Source organism: Amblyraja radiata, chromosome 4 (genome assembly GCF_010909765.2).
Source record: "Amblyraja radiata isolate CabotCenter1 chromosome 4, sAmbRad1.1.pri, whole genome shotgun sequence".
Classification (NCBI taxonomy): domain Eukaryota; kingdom Metazoa; phylum Chordata; class Chondrichthyes; order Rajiformes; family Rajidae; genus Amblyraja; species Amblyraja radiata.
The window spans coordinates 108,783,982-108,800,611 of record NC_045959.1 but is presented as its reverse complement, the minus strand read 5'-3'; the positions used below and the strand labels follow the sequence as shown (position 1 = coordinate 108,800,611).

At 41.6% G+C, this 16,630-nt stretch overlaps 1 protein-coding gene across 3 annotated transcripts in view; it reads right to left on the bottom strand.

The window, feature by feature from the left end:
• lrrcc1 (leucine rich repeat and coiled-coil centrosomal protein 1) overlaps window positions 1–16,630 on the bottom strand; it is a 104,920-nt gene that overhangs the window by 86,090 nt on the left and 2,200 nt on the right. The window contains exons 3-9 of one of the 3 annotated variants that reach the window (XM_033020194.1): window positions 13,545–13,750; window positions 11,780–11,845; window positions 9,041–9,208; window positions 6,292–6,461; window positions 6,202–6,207; window positions 4,648–4,860; window positions 1–188 (exon numbers count right to left, since the gene is read on the bottom strand). In XM_033020194.1, the coding sequence (XP_032876085.1) occupies window positions 1–188; window positions 4,648–4,860; window positions 6,202–6,207; window positions 6,292–6,461; window positions 9,041–9,208; window positions 11,780–11,845; window positions 13,545–13,750 (1,017 nt within the window). Of the gene's footprint in view, window positions 189–4,647; window positions 4,864–6,201; window positions 6,208–6,291; window positions 6,462–9,040; window positions 9,209–11,779; window positions 11,846–13,544; window positions 13,751–16,630 lie in introns of those variants that run through there. The other 2 variants (XM_033020195.1, XM_033020196.1) reach the window with 2 other exon arrangements.

Below are 16,630 nucleotides of genomic sequence, written 5' to 3'. Positions count from 1 at the left end.
CTCTCAGATTTTTTGTTTTTCATCTGCCTGGTGCATCGTTGTTTGGAGGTTTCAGTCATTTGTCGATAGCTTGGAATCTTTGTTCGTCTAGCGCCCTTCTTGCGATTTTCTTTACAGCTCTCACCTTCACTCTCAGACGTATGATCAATATCTCGCTTTGCTTTTACTGTAATTGAAGTTGCTGGAGCCTTAAGAATTAAGAAAGCCGCCATGAAATGCATTGATTGCATAAAGCCAATTTAAGTGGAACTAGCCTTAATAACCATGCAACTCTTTACTGTAAATATATATTTTATGTCACAGCAAAATCAATAAGAACACAATGATTTATAGGTGATGTAAATCTGTGACCAGAATGTTAATTTTGGAAAACAACTTCTGTCCTCTACTCATCCGTACAAGATTATTCTGTTTTACTAAAAACCTGTTTCGAAAGTGACAGAATTTAAAAACGTAATGAATACTTTTGACCCATCAATGTCAATGGGGCACAGGATCCCATGGCACAGACCAAAATATCTGAGAAACCCGCATTTCAACATTCGGTTTCAAGAGCAACTGTTTTCGTAGATAAAACTAATATTGTGTTTTCTTTTTTGTTGGTGTTTTTGACGGAGCTATTTTTACCACAGGGTTTTGGGAGTTCACCGGCCTGCCTGTTCAGTCACACGACCACAGTCAAAAACATGACGATAATCCAGATTGGAAAGAACTTTAGAAAAATCCTTTCTTAGGAAACATCTTAAGAGCATGCATCCAGATTGACTTTGGGTTTTTTTTTCTTTCTTTTAGTTACTTATTACATTTTGAAGTGGCACAAGTGGAAGGAAAGCATCCATTATAGGTCTTAACGAATAGTAGAATTAGGCCTTTCGGCCCATCAAATCTACTCCACCATTCAATCATAGCTGATCTCATGGCTTACAGCAATAAACCAGCATCACTTTCCTCCAAAATAAGTGAATGTGCAAACATGATTGTTTCTGTACACAATGATCATCGTACTAGCATCTTCCAAACATTAAGTAATATAGTGTTAACGAGTGGTGTTTAAGAGACTTTTAGATGGGCACGTAGATATGCAGGGAATAGAGGAATGAAGATCATGTGGAGGCAGACCTATCAACCTCCGCACTGGACCTCTGTGTGCTTTAAAGAGATTTTAAGTTCTCAGTGCCACTCCTTCATTTTTCTCAGTCACAAGCTGGCAATTCTCATGATTCAGTACGAATGTTATACTTGCTCTCCATGTCCACTCCCTCAAAGAGACCTTGAGAATATCTTTGAAGCTTTTCCTCTGTCCTCTTTGTTATTCCTTGCTGTGACAGTGCTTGCCCATTTTAACCATGTTGTGTCAGGCATGCAGAATGTAATGAACAGCCCAGGGGACCCAATTTAGTTTAGAGACTTTAGAGATACAGCATGGAAACAGATCTTTCGGCCCGCTGAATCCAAACTGACCATCAATCACCCGTCCACACTAGTTCTGTGTTATCCCATGTTCTCATCCACTCCCTGTACATTAGGCACAATTTTAAAGAGGCCAATTAACCTACAAACCCATACGTCTTTGGGATGTGGGAGGAAACTGGAGTAGTCAGAGAAAACTCACAGTCACAGGGAGTCCATGTAAACTCCACAAAGACAGCACCCGAGGTCAGGATCGAACCTGGGTCTTTGGCGCTCTAAGGCAGCAGCTTTACCACTCTTACCCCGCTAAATTAGTTGAATGTTATTAATATCTCAATGGTTGGGATTCTACCATATATAGTTTCCATATGTATAGCATGTACATAACCATAATGGTTTCTTGGTAGAGAATGCTGGCATTCCTATGCTTCTCCTGTCAAATAAACCTGGAGGACCTTAAAGAACCAGCATTGGTGATGTCTCTCCAGTAGTTCATGCTTGCTACCCATCAATCAACATCTCTGTAGCAGCCAGGGGAGTGGGTAAATCACTCCTCCCTGGTAAACATTGTCAGGTTGGAGGTACTGGTTTTGAAACACTTTTCGTCAGATTGCGGGCAGTGGTGAAATTCATCATTAAAATTTGCCCTGATTGAGAAGTGGCTACTGACAGATATTTTCAGAGGTCTCACTGTAAACCTTTGTTAGGATTTTTTTTGGAGGGCATTTGGAAGGATGTGGGGTATTAATGGTATTATGCAACAATTCAGGTATTTATTTCATAGATGTTTGAAAAGCTCATTCTCTCTCAAAATTAAATGAATAAGTTAACATGTGACTTAGAGAACAGCTAACAGTGTCAGCAGTGTACTGTATATTAATGAGCAGGTTGGCAGTGCAGACATTTTTGTTCTAGAGAGTTTATGATATATTTGGAGGCCAGTTCAATATCTATTTGAGATCAGTTGGGGCTTATTCTATGTGAAGTACAATTCTACTTTGAGAAAGATGGAGAAAAAATTGGAATAAAGACAAAGACTTGCCTGACAGTCAGCATTAGGATTATTTCATACTTATGAAGATTATGTTGAACATTCACTCCAGGGACAACAAGAAATCCATTACTGCTACATTTATCCCAAAAAATCAATTTGCCCTAAAATACATTTCAGTTTCATAAACTAATTATTGCAAGGGCTTATTAACCTTTGAAAAACGAATGGCCAATTTCCTTCCCAATTTCATAGGTAGAAGAATATTTTTGTCCAAAAAGATAAAATCTATTGTGTGTGCTACAAGTCTAAATTGCTGTCACTATTTCAAAATAATTGAACACTTGCTTATCTCTATAATTATAAAACTCTGATCTTCGATGTGTGTGTGTGTGGTGTGTGGTGTGTGTGTGTGTGTGTGTGTGTGTGTGTGTGTGTGTGTGTGTGTGTGTGTGTGTGTGTGTGTATATAATCACATCTGCTCGAAAAAAACAACACTCTAACGGTAAAATGTTTACATATTCTGGTAGAGATTTATCCCGTGGACTCCGAAATAGTCTTACCTGAAAAAATCATGCTTTATTTCTTGAGCTATAAATCAAAATGTTCAAGAATCTGAAATAACTTTGAAAATAGTTGAGCGGCTTTGGCTAATGACGTCACAATGGCTCTGCGTGCTGCCCTCGCTCGGGCCCACGCCCGCTCACAGCCTCGCTCAGACCCGGTGCCTGGTGGGGAGGCTACTGCTGCGGGCCAAGCCTGGCTCGACGTCCGCCCCCCCCCGCCGCCTCGCTCAGGGTCCTCGGGTCAATGCCCGCCCGCCCACCCGTGGCCTCCCTTGAATCCACGTCCGCCCGCAGCCTCTCTCGGGTCGACGATCGGCCGCCACCTCGCTTGGGGTCCTCGGGTCGACGGACGGCAGCCCGTGGCCTCGCTCGAGTCCACGCCCGCCCGCAGCCTCGCTCGGGTCCGCCGCCCGGCACCTGCTGCTCTACAACCTGGGTAGGTGCTGCCTCTACCCCCTCCCCATCCCCCTCTACCTCCATCTCTACCCCCTCCCCCTCTACCTCCTGCTCCCTCTCCACCCCCCTCCCTCTCTGCCCCTCCCCTCACTGCCCCCATCCTTCTCTGCCCCCCCACTCTGATCTCCCTCTCTGCCCTGCTCCTCCCTCCCTCTGCTCTGCCCCTCCCTCTCTGACCCCCATCCTCTCTGCCCCCTACCCTCTCTGCCCCCTCCTTCCCTCTCTGCCCCCCACTCCCTCTGCCCCCCCACTCCCTCTCTGCCCCCCCACTCCCTCTCTGCTACCCCCATTCCCTCTGCCCTGGCCCTCCCTCTCTGCCCCCGTCCCTCTCTGCCCCCCCCTTCTCTGCCCCCCCTCTCTCGCTGCCCCCTCCCTCTCTACCCCGCTCCCTCTCTGCCCTCCTCCCTCTCTGCCCCCCACTTCCTCTCTTCCCCCTCCCTCTCTGCCACCTCCTCCCTTTCTGCCCCCCCATCCCTTTCTGCCCCCCTCCCTTTCTGCCCCCCTCCCTTTCTGCCCCCATCCCTCTCTGCCCCCCTTCCGTCTCTGCCCCCCCCTCTCTCTCTGCCCCCCCCCTCCCTCTCTAGGGAGCAGTGAGTATTGGGATCTATGGGTGAATGGTGGAGTATTGCGTTTGGGAACCAGCCCGCCCCTGTGACGCCGCGTGCCCCCTCCACTCCTAAATCTCTACCCCCCTCCCTCTCCCTCTCTACCCCCCTCACTCTCCCTCTCTACCCCCCTCCCTCTCTATCTCCTCACCCTCTCCCTCTCTACCCCCACCCCGTCTAGCCGCGCCTGCGTAGGTGGGGGTTATGCGTGAGTGGATAGGGCGGGGAATGGGCTAAAAGGAGCCAATGAATAATATTAATGTAATATCAAGGGAGGCGTTAGTGTGTGTGTGTGTGTGTGGGGGGGGGGGGGGGGGGTTAGTGTGTGTGTGCGCGTTTGTGTGTGTGAAGCCCAACGGGTGCCACTTGGTCTAGTAACCGATAAAAATGTTGCGAAGAAAACATCTGAAATCTCGTATCATAAGAAATTGTGCAAATAACACTTACTATACACATGGTACCATGCATACCACAAATTACAATAAATCTATACACATTTATAGTTATGGCAAATGTTAATAGTATAAGTTTTCTGGAAAAATATCAAGGTTTCATCTTGCACGAAACCAATGACATTTTCTCCATTTCTGCACAAGATCAATATTTTTTCAACCATCACCTGAGTCAGCAACTGAGAAATCTGTTTCTCCAAGTTCTTTATCCTCATTTCATTGAATATTTCAGCAGTGTTGCGGGTCATTCTTCGGCCCGTTTCTGGTGAAGAACTACCTTCCGTGGCAGATGCTTGTCTCTCAGGATCGGGTGCTGCAATGCGGTGCCGATAATGCGCAAGCACCTCATCAATTCGTGGAGTGATCACAGGGAGCCCCAGCCCCTATTTTCATTGCAGGAATGAGGAGGAACACAAAAGTGAAACATTAAACATCTACATCTAATACAATAACACCTCGAGTTACAATATCATGTATTGCATTTAGCTAAAGCAACTGGCTGTGCAATTGTATCATTTACTGTACCATTCAACTGAATTTAGAATTCCAAGGACTTTTGCAAGCACTTTCACCAGCACCTCCACATAAAATATTCCATACAATTTTCTAAAATTATATTATATATTAAACTTGGAATGTTCGAGTCAAGTCAAGAGAGTTTATTGTCATATGTCCCAGATAGGGCAATGAAATTCTTGCTTGCTGCAGCACAACAGAATATTGTAGGCATAAATGTTTGTAAAATATCAGAATTAAAAAGCAAGTTTCTCTTCAATATGATCAAGATCTTGTGAAGCCCTTCGTGCACCCAACTGCACATCTGTTATCAACTGAGATAAATATTAAAAATACTAAGTAAAAATACTCCACCTAGCATTGTCCTTCACATTAAACTGCATCCTAAAATTTCAAGGGCATCTTGCACTATTTCCATTGTAAACCGTATTATTTTGTTGATATGCTTTTCTGGTATTCTTTATAACAAAGTTTTGACCTGCCAGCCTTCACTATTCATAACAATAACAACAACACGATGTTGTCCAACTTTAACACATACTTATGCATAATTACAGTTATAGTTATACAAGACATTGGTGAGGCAGCATTTGGAGAAGATATTGGTGAGGCTACATTTGGAGTATTGTGGTGAATTTATGTCACCCTGCTATCGGAAGGATGACGTTAAACTTCAAAGAGTGCAGAGAAGATTTAAGGATATCGCTTGGACCCGATGGCCCAAGCTGTCAAGAGAGGCTGGGTTTTATTCCTTGGAGCACAGGATGTTGAGGGGTGATCTTATAGAGGTGTATAAAATCATGAGAGGTATTGATAGGATGAGTGCACAGAATATTTTACCCAGGGGAAACAAGAACCATAGGACATAGGTTTACGGTGAGAGGGGCAAAATTTAATACAAATCTAAAGGGCAACGTTTTACACAGAGGGTGGTGGGTATATGTAACGAGTTGCCAAAGGAGTAAGTTCAGGCAGGTTTTATAACAACATTAAAAAAAAATTTGGACAAGTACATGGACAGGAAAGGTTCAGATGGATGTGGGCCAAATGCGTGCATCTTGGTTGACATGAGCAAGTTGGGTTGAAGGGCCTCTTTCCATGCTGTGTGACTCTCTGACAAAGTAATTGTAAATAAAAACCATTACAGCAGATTGCAAATAAAGAAACAAGCTAAAAATTAACAAGAAACAAAGAACCAAGTTCCTTGAGTTTCACGATTTAGACTTCCACAATCCAAAAACGAACGCAGTAGCAATCAAGTTTGCATGATCAAGTGAGGAAAAAACAAAACAAACCTTTTCAATATTCACACTTGAGTCTGACAATACCAGATACTCTATAAAGTCTTCTAAACCAGGGATATCCAAGGGAGCTCCTTCACTTCCACGGAGAGATTCACCAGACTGATTTATTCCATCTAATACAGTGAGCTGATTTACTGATTGAAGTATTATTTCCCTGTAACCTGAAATTGTTTGAGTCAATTTTCAAATATAATAACTTAGATTTTTAGGAAGAACATTTCACAGCAAGAGTACCAGTGGAGACTGCTAAGTTAATAAATTGCCTTATCTTTTCTGGTTTAAGTTTCGGGTGACAGTTTCCTATTTTTTTAATATACATCTATAGAAAATTGCTCATCTTAAATTGTCTGGAAAACCAACTGATGTGCATTTTATTTAAAGAAAACTATTTCCTTTCCCTCTTAAAATATCTCTCCTTGTCACATAGGTTAAATTATAGTTATATTCACTTCACTCAAGCCTCTATAGCACAGCTGGCATGAAAATCAGAAGAGGATTATTACTATGTCCTAAAATTGCAGTCCAATGCACAACGTGCAACTCTGATGCATAATTTGTTTTTAATACTGAAATAAAAGTTATAAGCTGATGTACAGCCAAAGCTTTAAAAATTGCACAAAACTTATTTGCTATTTGCACTAGAATATGTGAGCTACTTTATTTCAGCCCTTCCACTCCTTTAATTCAAAGGCTATTTACCAGCTTCGTAAGTGTTTAGACAATGACTTCAAATATGTAGCTTGGAAATAATACTAACTAGTCAATATTGTTGACAATAATACGACATGAACATTTACTTTAATTTAAATCCTGAGAAACAGTTTTAAAGCATGTTTCAAAACACTTAATACAGATGCTTTCCAAATTTACTCCTGAAATCTTAAAAAGATAATTAAAATATAATCTACATATCACAATATTTGTTCATTGCAGTAGGGTTCAGAATACTAAATTAACTTTCATCAAATCCTGTAGCAGATTCAATAAGAAGTACTACAGAGATTTATGCCAGTTGGAAGAGTGGGCTGAAAGATGGCTGATAAGTGTGAGGTGCTACATCTTGGCAGGACAAATCAAAATAGGACGTACATGGTAAATGGTAGGGAATTGAAGAATGCAGTTGAACAGAGGGATCTAGGAATAACTGTGCACAGTTCCCTGAAGGTGGAATCTCATGTAGATAGGGTGGTAAAGAAAGCTTTTGGTGTGCTGGCCTTTGTAAATCAGAGCATTGAGTATAGAAGTTGGGATGTAATGTTAAAATTGTACAAGGCATTGGTGAGGCCAATTCTGGAGTATGGTGTACAATTTTGGTCGCCTAATTATAGGAAGGATGTCAACAAAATAGAGAGAGTACAGAGGAGATTTACTAGAATGTTGCCTGGGTTTCAGCAACTAAGTTACAGAGAAAGGTTGAACAAGTTAGGTCTTTATTTTTTGGAGCGCAGAAGGTTAAGGGGGGACTTGATAGAGGTCTTTAAAATGATGAGAGATAGACAGAGTTGACGTGGATAAGCTTTTCCCACAGAGTAGGGAAGATTCAAACAAGAGGACATGACTTGAGAATTAAGGGACAGCAGTTTAGGGGTAACATGAGGGGGAACTTCTTTACTCAGAGAGTGGTAGCTGTGTGGGATGAGCTTCCAGTGAAGGTGGTGGAGGCAGGTTCGATTTTATCATTTAAAAATAAATTGGATAGTTATATGGACAGGAAAGGAATGGAGGGTTATGGTCTGAGTGCAGGTAGATGGGACTAGGGGAGAATACGTGTTCGGCACGAACTAGAAGGGCCGAGATGGCCTGTTTCCGTGCTGTAATTGTTATATGGTTACTTAATTAACCTGTTTTATGCGAAAGTGTGACTTTATTGTGGGCTAAAAGGCCCACCTGTGCTGCACTGTTCTATGTTCCGTGTAATAAAATGGATTAAGATATGATTAGTGTGAAAATGGGTGCTTGATGGTTAGCACCGACCTGGTGGGGCAAAGAGCCCATTTCTCTACTTTTTCAATTTGCTGATAAGATAAAATTGTACAATTAAAACACCTCCAATGCAACGCCACCTAGTAAGGTTGTAGCTGCCATCACATAGGGGTGACATAGTGGTGCAGTTGGTAGCGCTGCTGCCTCATCACACCAGAGACCCCAGATTGGTCCTGACCTCAGGTGTAGAGTTTACACATTCACCCTGTGACCACGTGGGTTTCATCCAGGTGCTCAGGTTTCCTTCCACATCCCAAGCATGTGCAGGTTTGTAGGTTAATTGACCTCTATTAATTTCCCCCAGTGGATGTGTAAGTGGGATAACATAGATGGTCATCGTGGACTCGGTGGGCCGAAACTTATGTTTCCATGCTGTATCTTTGCAAAAAAAACATGAATTAGCCTGGTATTATTCTAGATACTTCATCTGTTTGTTTATTCTTTTTACATAAGCAATCACTTACACTCGAGTCTTTGAGTCCTTGTTATATCCGTTTCAAATAGATAACATAAAAATAAGAGTCAAGGTTATGGAGTATGTGGAGTAGTGGTCTTTTCGTTCAGCCTAACAGTAAGATATTAAATCAAGAGAATAAGAAAGGAGTCGGGCAAAGAATTAAGTTTAATTAACCACGGTATTTTCCACAGCAAACATCCTCAATTATTTCAAAAAGTTAAATACAAAACTGAGTGTTTGACTTCATCTCCAAGAGTTAATCTAAATTAGCAATATTATATTATGGTATGAATATAATACCTGTTGTTTGACATACTGGATTGTCCCTTCCATCTTTCTCTAGAGTCAAATCTGTTAAGAAGCATAGGCCCACCATACATTGCAGCAAATGTTTGAAGTTGCTGATGCAATTACTATGAAGATCTAGGACACTCAACTTATGACCAATACCATGAAGTTGTAAGAAGCCTGTAATAAAGACAAGGAAGAAAATAAGCAGTAACATCTCATTGTTTCTCAATAAAGAAAATCCATTTGGACCATTTGAATAACATTTTTCCTTCACACATTATTTAAAACCCTTTTATCCTGTCTTTCAGCTTATATACCTTCCTTGTGTTCTAATAGCTAATTCCTTTTCAGTACGATTGATGGACTCTGCTTTAATGACTTCATGATACAACTGTTCAAGAACCATGTATTTCAGGGCATATAATTACTTTATAATCTACAGAATGTTCCCCGGTTATGACTGGATGCCATTTTGATAGATGTCCATAAGTCGATTTTATCCATAATGAAATGATAATGAAAAATACACAAAACAATTAGATATGATAACTATAACTCCATAATATTATTATGGATGGTGCTGATGAGGACTAAATCATATCAATATTCTTCCTCTGCATAGTTACAATGGTACAGAAATAGGAAATTCCACACTCAAAGGATGGTTTTGATAGACACAAAATGCTGGAGTAACTTCTCTGGAAAGAAGGAATGGGTGATGTTTCAGGTTGAAAGCCTTCTTCAAACCAATCAGGGGAAAGGGAAATGAGAGATATAGACAGTGATGTTGAGAGATATAGAACAAATGAATGAAAGATATGCAAAAAAAGTAACGATGATAAAGGAACTTCAATTTCCATCTTGCACTCAAATTCACTTGGACCATCTCCGACACCTCCCTCCCCTTTCTTGATCTCACCGTCTACATCACAGGAGATAGACTAGCGACTGACGTCTATTACAAACCCACTGACTCCCACAACTTTCTTGACTACACTTCTTCCCACCCTGCCTCCTGCAAAGACTCTATCCCCTACTCCCAATTCCTCCGTCTACGACGCAACTGCGCCCAAGATGAGGTGTTCCATACCAGGACATCCGAGATGTCCTTATTCTTTAGGGAATGGGGGTTCCCCTCTTCTATCATAGATGAGGCTCTCACTCGTGTCTCCTCGGTACCCTGGAGCACCGCCCCTGCTCCCCTGCCCCCTAGTCGCAACAGGGACAGAGTCCCCCAGTCCTCACCCCATCAGCCGTCGCATTCAGCACATAATCGTCCGACATTTGCATCACCTCCAATGAGATCCCACCACAAGCCACATCTTCCCATCTCCACCCCTTTCTACCTTCCGCAGAGACCATTCCCTCAGCAACTCCCTGGTTAACTCATCCCTTCTCACCCAAGCCACCCGCTCGCCAGGTACCTTCCCAAGAGATGCAACCCCTGTCACTAAACCTCCTCCCTCGACTCTGTCCAGGGACCCAGGCAGTCCTTTCAGGTTAGGAAGAGGTTCACTTGCACCTCCCCAAACCTCATCTACTGTATCCATTGTTCAAGATGTGGACTCTTTTACATTGGCGAGATCTAACATAGAATAGCTGAACATCTTCACTCTGTCCGCCTGAACCTACCTCATCTCTCGGTTGCCAAACACTTTAATTCCCCTTCCCATTCCCACACTGACCATTTTGTCCTCGGCCTCCTCCATTGTCAGAGTGAGGCTAATTGGAGGAACAGCATCTCATATTTTGCTTGGGTAGCTTACAACTCAGTGGTATGAACATTCCCTCTCTCCATCCCTCCCCCACCCGTCCCACCAGCTTCTCGTTCTCACGGCAAACAGCGAACAATGGCCTGTTTCCTTTATAATTGTTACTTTTGTGGCATCTCTTTCATTCATAAGAGAGGAGGTTATTGTAGAAAATTGAGGCTTAGCAAATAAGAACAAGTAAACGTATTCATATATTGTGAGGCTATCTGGGTGAGAAATAAAAAGAGGATGATCACTTTCTTGGAAGAGTACTATAGGTCCCAAAATAGTCTACGAGAATTGGAAGAGCAAATATGCCAAGAGATTGTAATCAACTTCAAGACTAATAAGGTTGTTATAGTAGGGGATTTTAACTTTCCCAATATAGATTGGGACTGTCATTTGGACAGGTACACAAATAGGAAAGGTTTAGAAAGATGTGGGGGAAACACAGGCAGGTGGGATGTTTAGACGGGGCATTTTGGTCAGTATGTACAGTTGGGCCGAAGGGCCTGTTTCCATGCTGTATGTCTCTATATACAAAGTGCCAGATGGTATCCACACATATTTCACATATGTGCTATAAATCAGCAAAAATACAACCTACTGTATAAGACACATTTTTAATTGTTAAGTTGATACCATCATTACTCTTTTTTTCATAATTTTAACATTTAAATCCAAAAATTAAAAACTGGTAAAGAGGAGAAACAAAACAATAATTAAAATATTTATGGTTAACACTTCTCTAACAAAGTGGGTTGGGCAGGAAAATAAAACTGCAGGTTAAAAAAAAAAAAATTAGCGACAAGGGAGTAAAATATCATGGACCATAATTCAAATTAATTTAAAATGACACCAGAGACACAACAGCAATGTCAGGTAATTAAGATTACAATTGAGACTTAAGAAACTGCAAATGCTGGAATCTTGAGCAAAAAACTTTTATGCTCTAGATTATAATTGAGTTTAACGTTGCAAGAGAAGCCTTACTTACCACTTAAGTCTGTAATGCGATTATATGATAAATTCAATCGAGTTAAATTGATAAGTCCATTAAGTCCTAAAGACAGAACAGTTTACAAATATTGTTAACTCCTCGTTTTATACCTACACAGCACAGTTACTATCTATAGAAAACATTCATTTGAAATTCAATTCATTATTTCATGAATTTGAATTCTTGTTACGATGGATTGAGATAGTGCTGCTGTCCCATAGCTTGAATGACCCAGATTTGACCTGGCATTTGGTGCTGTCTGGGTGCAATTTGCATTCTCCTTGTTACCACATGTGATTCTCCTGACGTTAGACTTTTTACAGCATGAAAACAGGCCCTTCGGCCCACCGAGTCCACACTGACCAGCGATCACCCCATACATTAACACGATCCCACACACTGGAGACAATTTACAATCTTAAGACACCAATTAACCTGCAAACCTGTACGTCTTTGGAGTGTGGGAAGAAACCTGAACATCCGGGGAAAGCCCACGCGTCACAGGGAGAACGTACAAACTCTGCAGACAACACCCATAGTCAGAATCAAACCCAGGTCTCCGGCACTGTAAGGTAACAACTTTACCGCTGTGCCACTGTCCCCTCCTGGCTAACTGCGATTCCTCCCCCATCCCAACAACATGTTGGCTGGTCGACTAATTTGTTGCTTTATATCAGATGGATGGGGGCTTCAAAGGGAACTTACTGCACATGTGAAAGTGGATATGTTGCAGAGAATTACGCGGAAGAATGGTATTGATGGGATGGCTTTGAGATCGCAAGGACTTAACATGCCAAATAGTCTAATTCACGAACATAATTAAATATGAGCATTAGTAAAGTGTTGTAAAAGTCCATCTGGCACATTGACATAATTCAGGGAAGAAAATTTGCCAAACATGCCCAATGTGCCCATTGTGGCGGCTCCCAAGGGTCGTGCCATCATACTGTCGAACCCCTCGGCACGGGAGTGGTTCAGTCTGGAGGCGGCCCTTAGCCAGAGGGTTTAAAGGCAGGGGTTTGGGTGCCATCTTTCTCTTGTTTGGTCTTCCCTACAACCGGGAGGAACATAATAAAAGGTGCCTCTCAAAACACTGGACTTCGTGCTTCCTTTTGAGACCCACGCACTACACCATTATGTAACTTCCACCCACCAATGTGATTGACATTTAACTTTCACAATTCAGAGACAAATGTGGTAGATATTAAATGCTAGCATTGCCAGTGGCATCCAAATGCTATAAATGAGTATATTAAAAAATGATTTATCACAATTTAAAAGATCTTAAACTTTCGATTTTGAATACCTCACAATTTCCTCCTAATAGTGAAATAAGACCTAGATTCTCAAATGTGTCTTCTTAAATGTACTCTAGCATTACCTTGCTAATGTTTAACTTTTTAAAATATTTATTCCAGAAAGAGATGCATTGAATTTCACAAAAAAATGCATTGGATTCTTGTCGGGTTTTTTTCCGGTGGCCAAAGTCTTCTAAAGTGAGGAAATCAAATTAGCATATCACAGGGCGGTACAGTGGCGCAGCGGAAGAGTTGCTGTCTTACAGAGCAAGAGACCCAGGTTTGTTCCTGACCATGGGAGCTGGCTGAACGGAGTATGTGTGTTCCCCCCATGACCGGATCATTATGTCGGCACGGACTTGGTGGACCAAAGGACCTGTTTCTGCGCTGTGTCTCTAAACTAAATTAATCCCAACAATACCTGCGACTGTGACAAAAAAAATCAATGCAGCGGATTTACAAACCTTCTACTTTTGTTATAAAGTTACAGGAGAGATTTAGGGTACGCAAAGCTACAAGGTTCTCTAATCCTTCAATCCGAGTAATCTTATTGGAGGAGAGATCAAGATGTTGCAACTGCCATAACTGTCCAAGGCCCTGAATTCTTGTGACCTCATTGCAGTGAAAATTCAATGATCGAATCTTCGGGCTTAAGGGTACAGCCAACAAGCTATTGAAGAAAGGAAAGCACAAGTTCATTAAGAAGATACAGTAAATGCTGCTAACACAGAGACTTATCAGTATTTGACCAGCAAATAGCTCTACGTTTTTAAATCTTCAGAATATTTTATTTTATAAATCTTGTACCATTATTGGTACAATCATTATCAGGCAAACAATAATGCTGAATCAAAATGTCATTTCAAACAATGTCAAAGGTATACTATACTTTCTCATTCCTTTTGAAACATCTCCAACATTGATATGGTTAATCAAATCTCTCCTCCAAAAATGCCTCTGTTGTCACATAGTTGAACTGGACTTCCCTCACATCGTTCTGTTCTTATTTATTCAACTGCTGTCAGAGAATGACTTCCAATAACTTTATGATGCATCCGGCAGTGTCTAGCGGGAAACCTAAACACCCATATATTTCTCCTCCATTGTCAGTGTGGCTAAACGCAAATCGGAGGAACAACGTCTCATATTTTGCTTGGGCAGCTTACTCCGGATACCAGTGGTATGAATATTGATTTCTCTAACTTCATGTAACCCCGGCATTCCCTCTCTCTCTATCCATCCCCCACTCAAGTCGCACCAGCGTCTCGTTTTCACCCAACAAACAGCTAATAATGGCCTGTTTCGTTTATCATCTTTACTTTTTTGCACATCTTTCATTCATTGTTCTTTATCTCTCTAAATCTTCATCTTCATCTCTCATTTCCCTTTTCCCTAACTAGTCTGGTCTCAACCCGAAATGTCACCCATTCCTTCTTTGCAGAGATACTGCCCGTCCCGCTGAGTTACTTCAGCTTTTTGTAACTATCTTCTGTTTAAACCAGCATCTGCAGTTCCTCCCTACACATATATTTTTTGTTCCTGGCAATGGAGGTGACAGATAGTCGCTGTACTAGGCTGAATTACAGAAGTTAAGAATGCATCTGGAAATGGAGAACAGCAAGGCTGGACTTCAGTTGACATCTTTGAGAGAAGAGCAAACAGTAAATTGGAGGGCAATGAAGAAACAGATGCTTGTGAGAAGGGCATGTTTGCAGTGAACACCAAACATTTTGGTCAATAATAAAGGCTTTGGGATGTAGTCTTGTATTATAACATTGTCAATGGATGGGTGAACACTTAGACAAATGAAGGATCAGATTGTGAAGAAAACAAAGGATAGATAAGTCTGGAGTGGGATTAATGAATTTACTCCCAAACCTCAAAGACACATTCAAGTACATACCAGACAAGGATAGGGGGTCTTTTGATAGGGACAAGGAAAATGTTTAATTTAGAGATACAGCATGGAAACAGACCTTCAGCCCTTGAGTCCACGCTGACCATCAATTACCTGTACACACTGGTTTTATGTTATCCCACTTTTGCATCCACTTCCTACATACGAGGGTCAATTTTACAGAGGCCTATTAACATATAAACCCACACATCTTTAGAATGTCACTGTATGTCATGTTGTGATGTACTGTCACTGTATGTCATGTTGCTACTTGTGGGCGGATCACCAAGGCAAATTCCTTGTATGTGAATACTTGGCCACTAAACTTACTTACTTATGCCCCTGTCCCACTTAGGAAACCTGAACGGAAACCTCTGGAGACTTTGCGCCCCACCCAAGGTTTCCATGCGGTTCCCGGAGTTTTTTGTCAGTCGCCCTAACGGTCGAAAGTGGTTTCCGCTTCTTCTATGTTCCGGCAATTATTTCAAAAAATTAAAAACCGACTGCGACTAAAAATAGGTTGCCGCTTTTTTTTTTAAGTCGCAGCCGGTCTTCCCTTCCACTACCTGCAACCTCCGGCAACCACCTGCAACCTCCGGCAACCACCTGCAACCTCCGGCAACCACCTTCAACTAGCATCGCAACCGTCTTCGACTAAAAATTTACCGATTTTTAAAACGGCAACCTATTTTTAGTCGAGGCCGGTTTTGAATTTTTTGAAATAATCGCCGGAACATAGAAGAAGTGGAAACCACTTTCGACCATTAGGGAGACTGACAAAAACCTCCGGGAACCGCACGGAAACCTTGGGTGGGGCGCAAAGTCTCCAGATGTTTCCGTTCAGGTTTCCTGTGGGACGGGGCATTACTTACTTAACTAGAGCACCCGGAGATAATGAATGAAATAAGAATTATTTTTAATTGAAAAAATGGTGTCCAAGTGGTAAAGGGAAAGGTGAAAAGGAAAAATTGAAACTGCCCCCAAAAATTGCATATTCTCTTCCCATAAAATGATTAAGATTTGATTTAAAAAAATAGGTCATCAATTAAACAGGATTGTTTCATGCTATATGACAGCATATTGAACCACCAAGTTAATCCAAATCTTAAACTTAATTGGACTGTGGCTTTGACATAACAGGAAATAAAAGAAAAAAGGTCTACTTAGTGGCGTATCCAAATTGGTGTCAGCTCGATTCCAGGAGCAGAGGCCTCGTGTCCTGCTCATTGTCAGTCACACTCCCAGTATCTCTGCTTTCTCCAAATGCTAAGTTGGTATTTGATTTACATTTTATTAAAAATAACTGTGAATAAAATTCTGCCAAAACAAAACCTCAATTCCCAATGCTCTATCGATTATATCCTTAAACACACCATCCGCTGATCTACCAATAATTGGTTTTGCCTTACCCTGATGTTTACCTACATCCACCGAACTAGCCAACTGGATGGCCATTTTGTCTCAGGAAAATTAGTATTTCATTTCCACTCAGTCTTCAAAAGCTGAGATAAAGAACTTACTCAAGTTGAAAAAAACACAAGAGAAAACAGCGTATGCTGTCACTGAATGGAGAAATAATCATTCAGAGTTCCAGTAACTGCCATTCATTTACAAGAAAGCGTATGCATCCAAAGAGAATTAAGTTTTCATTGA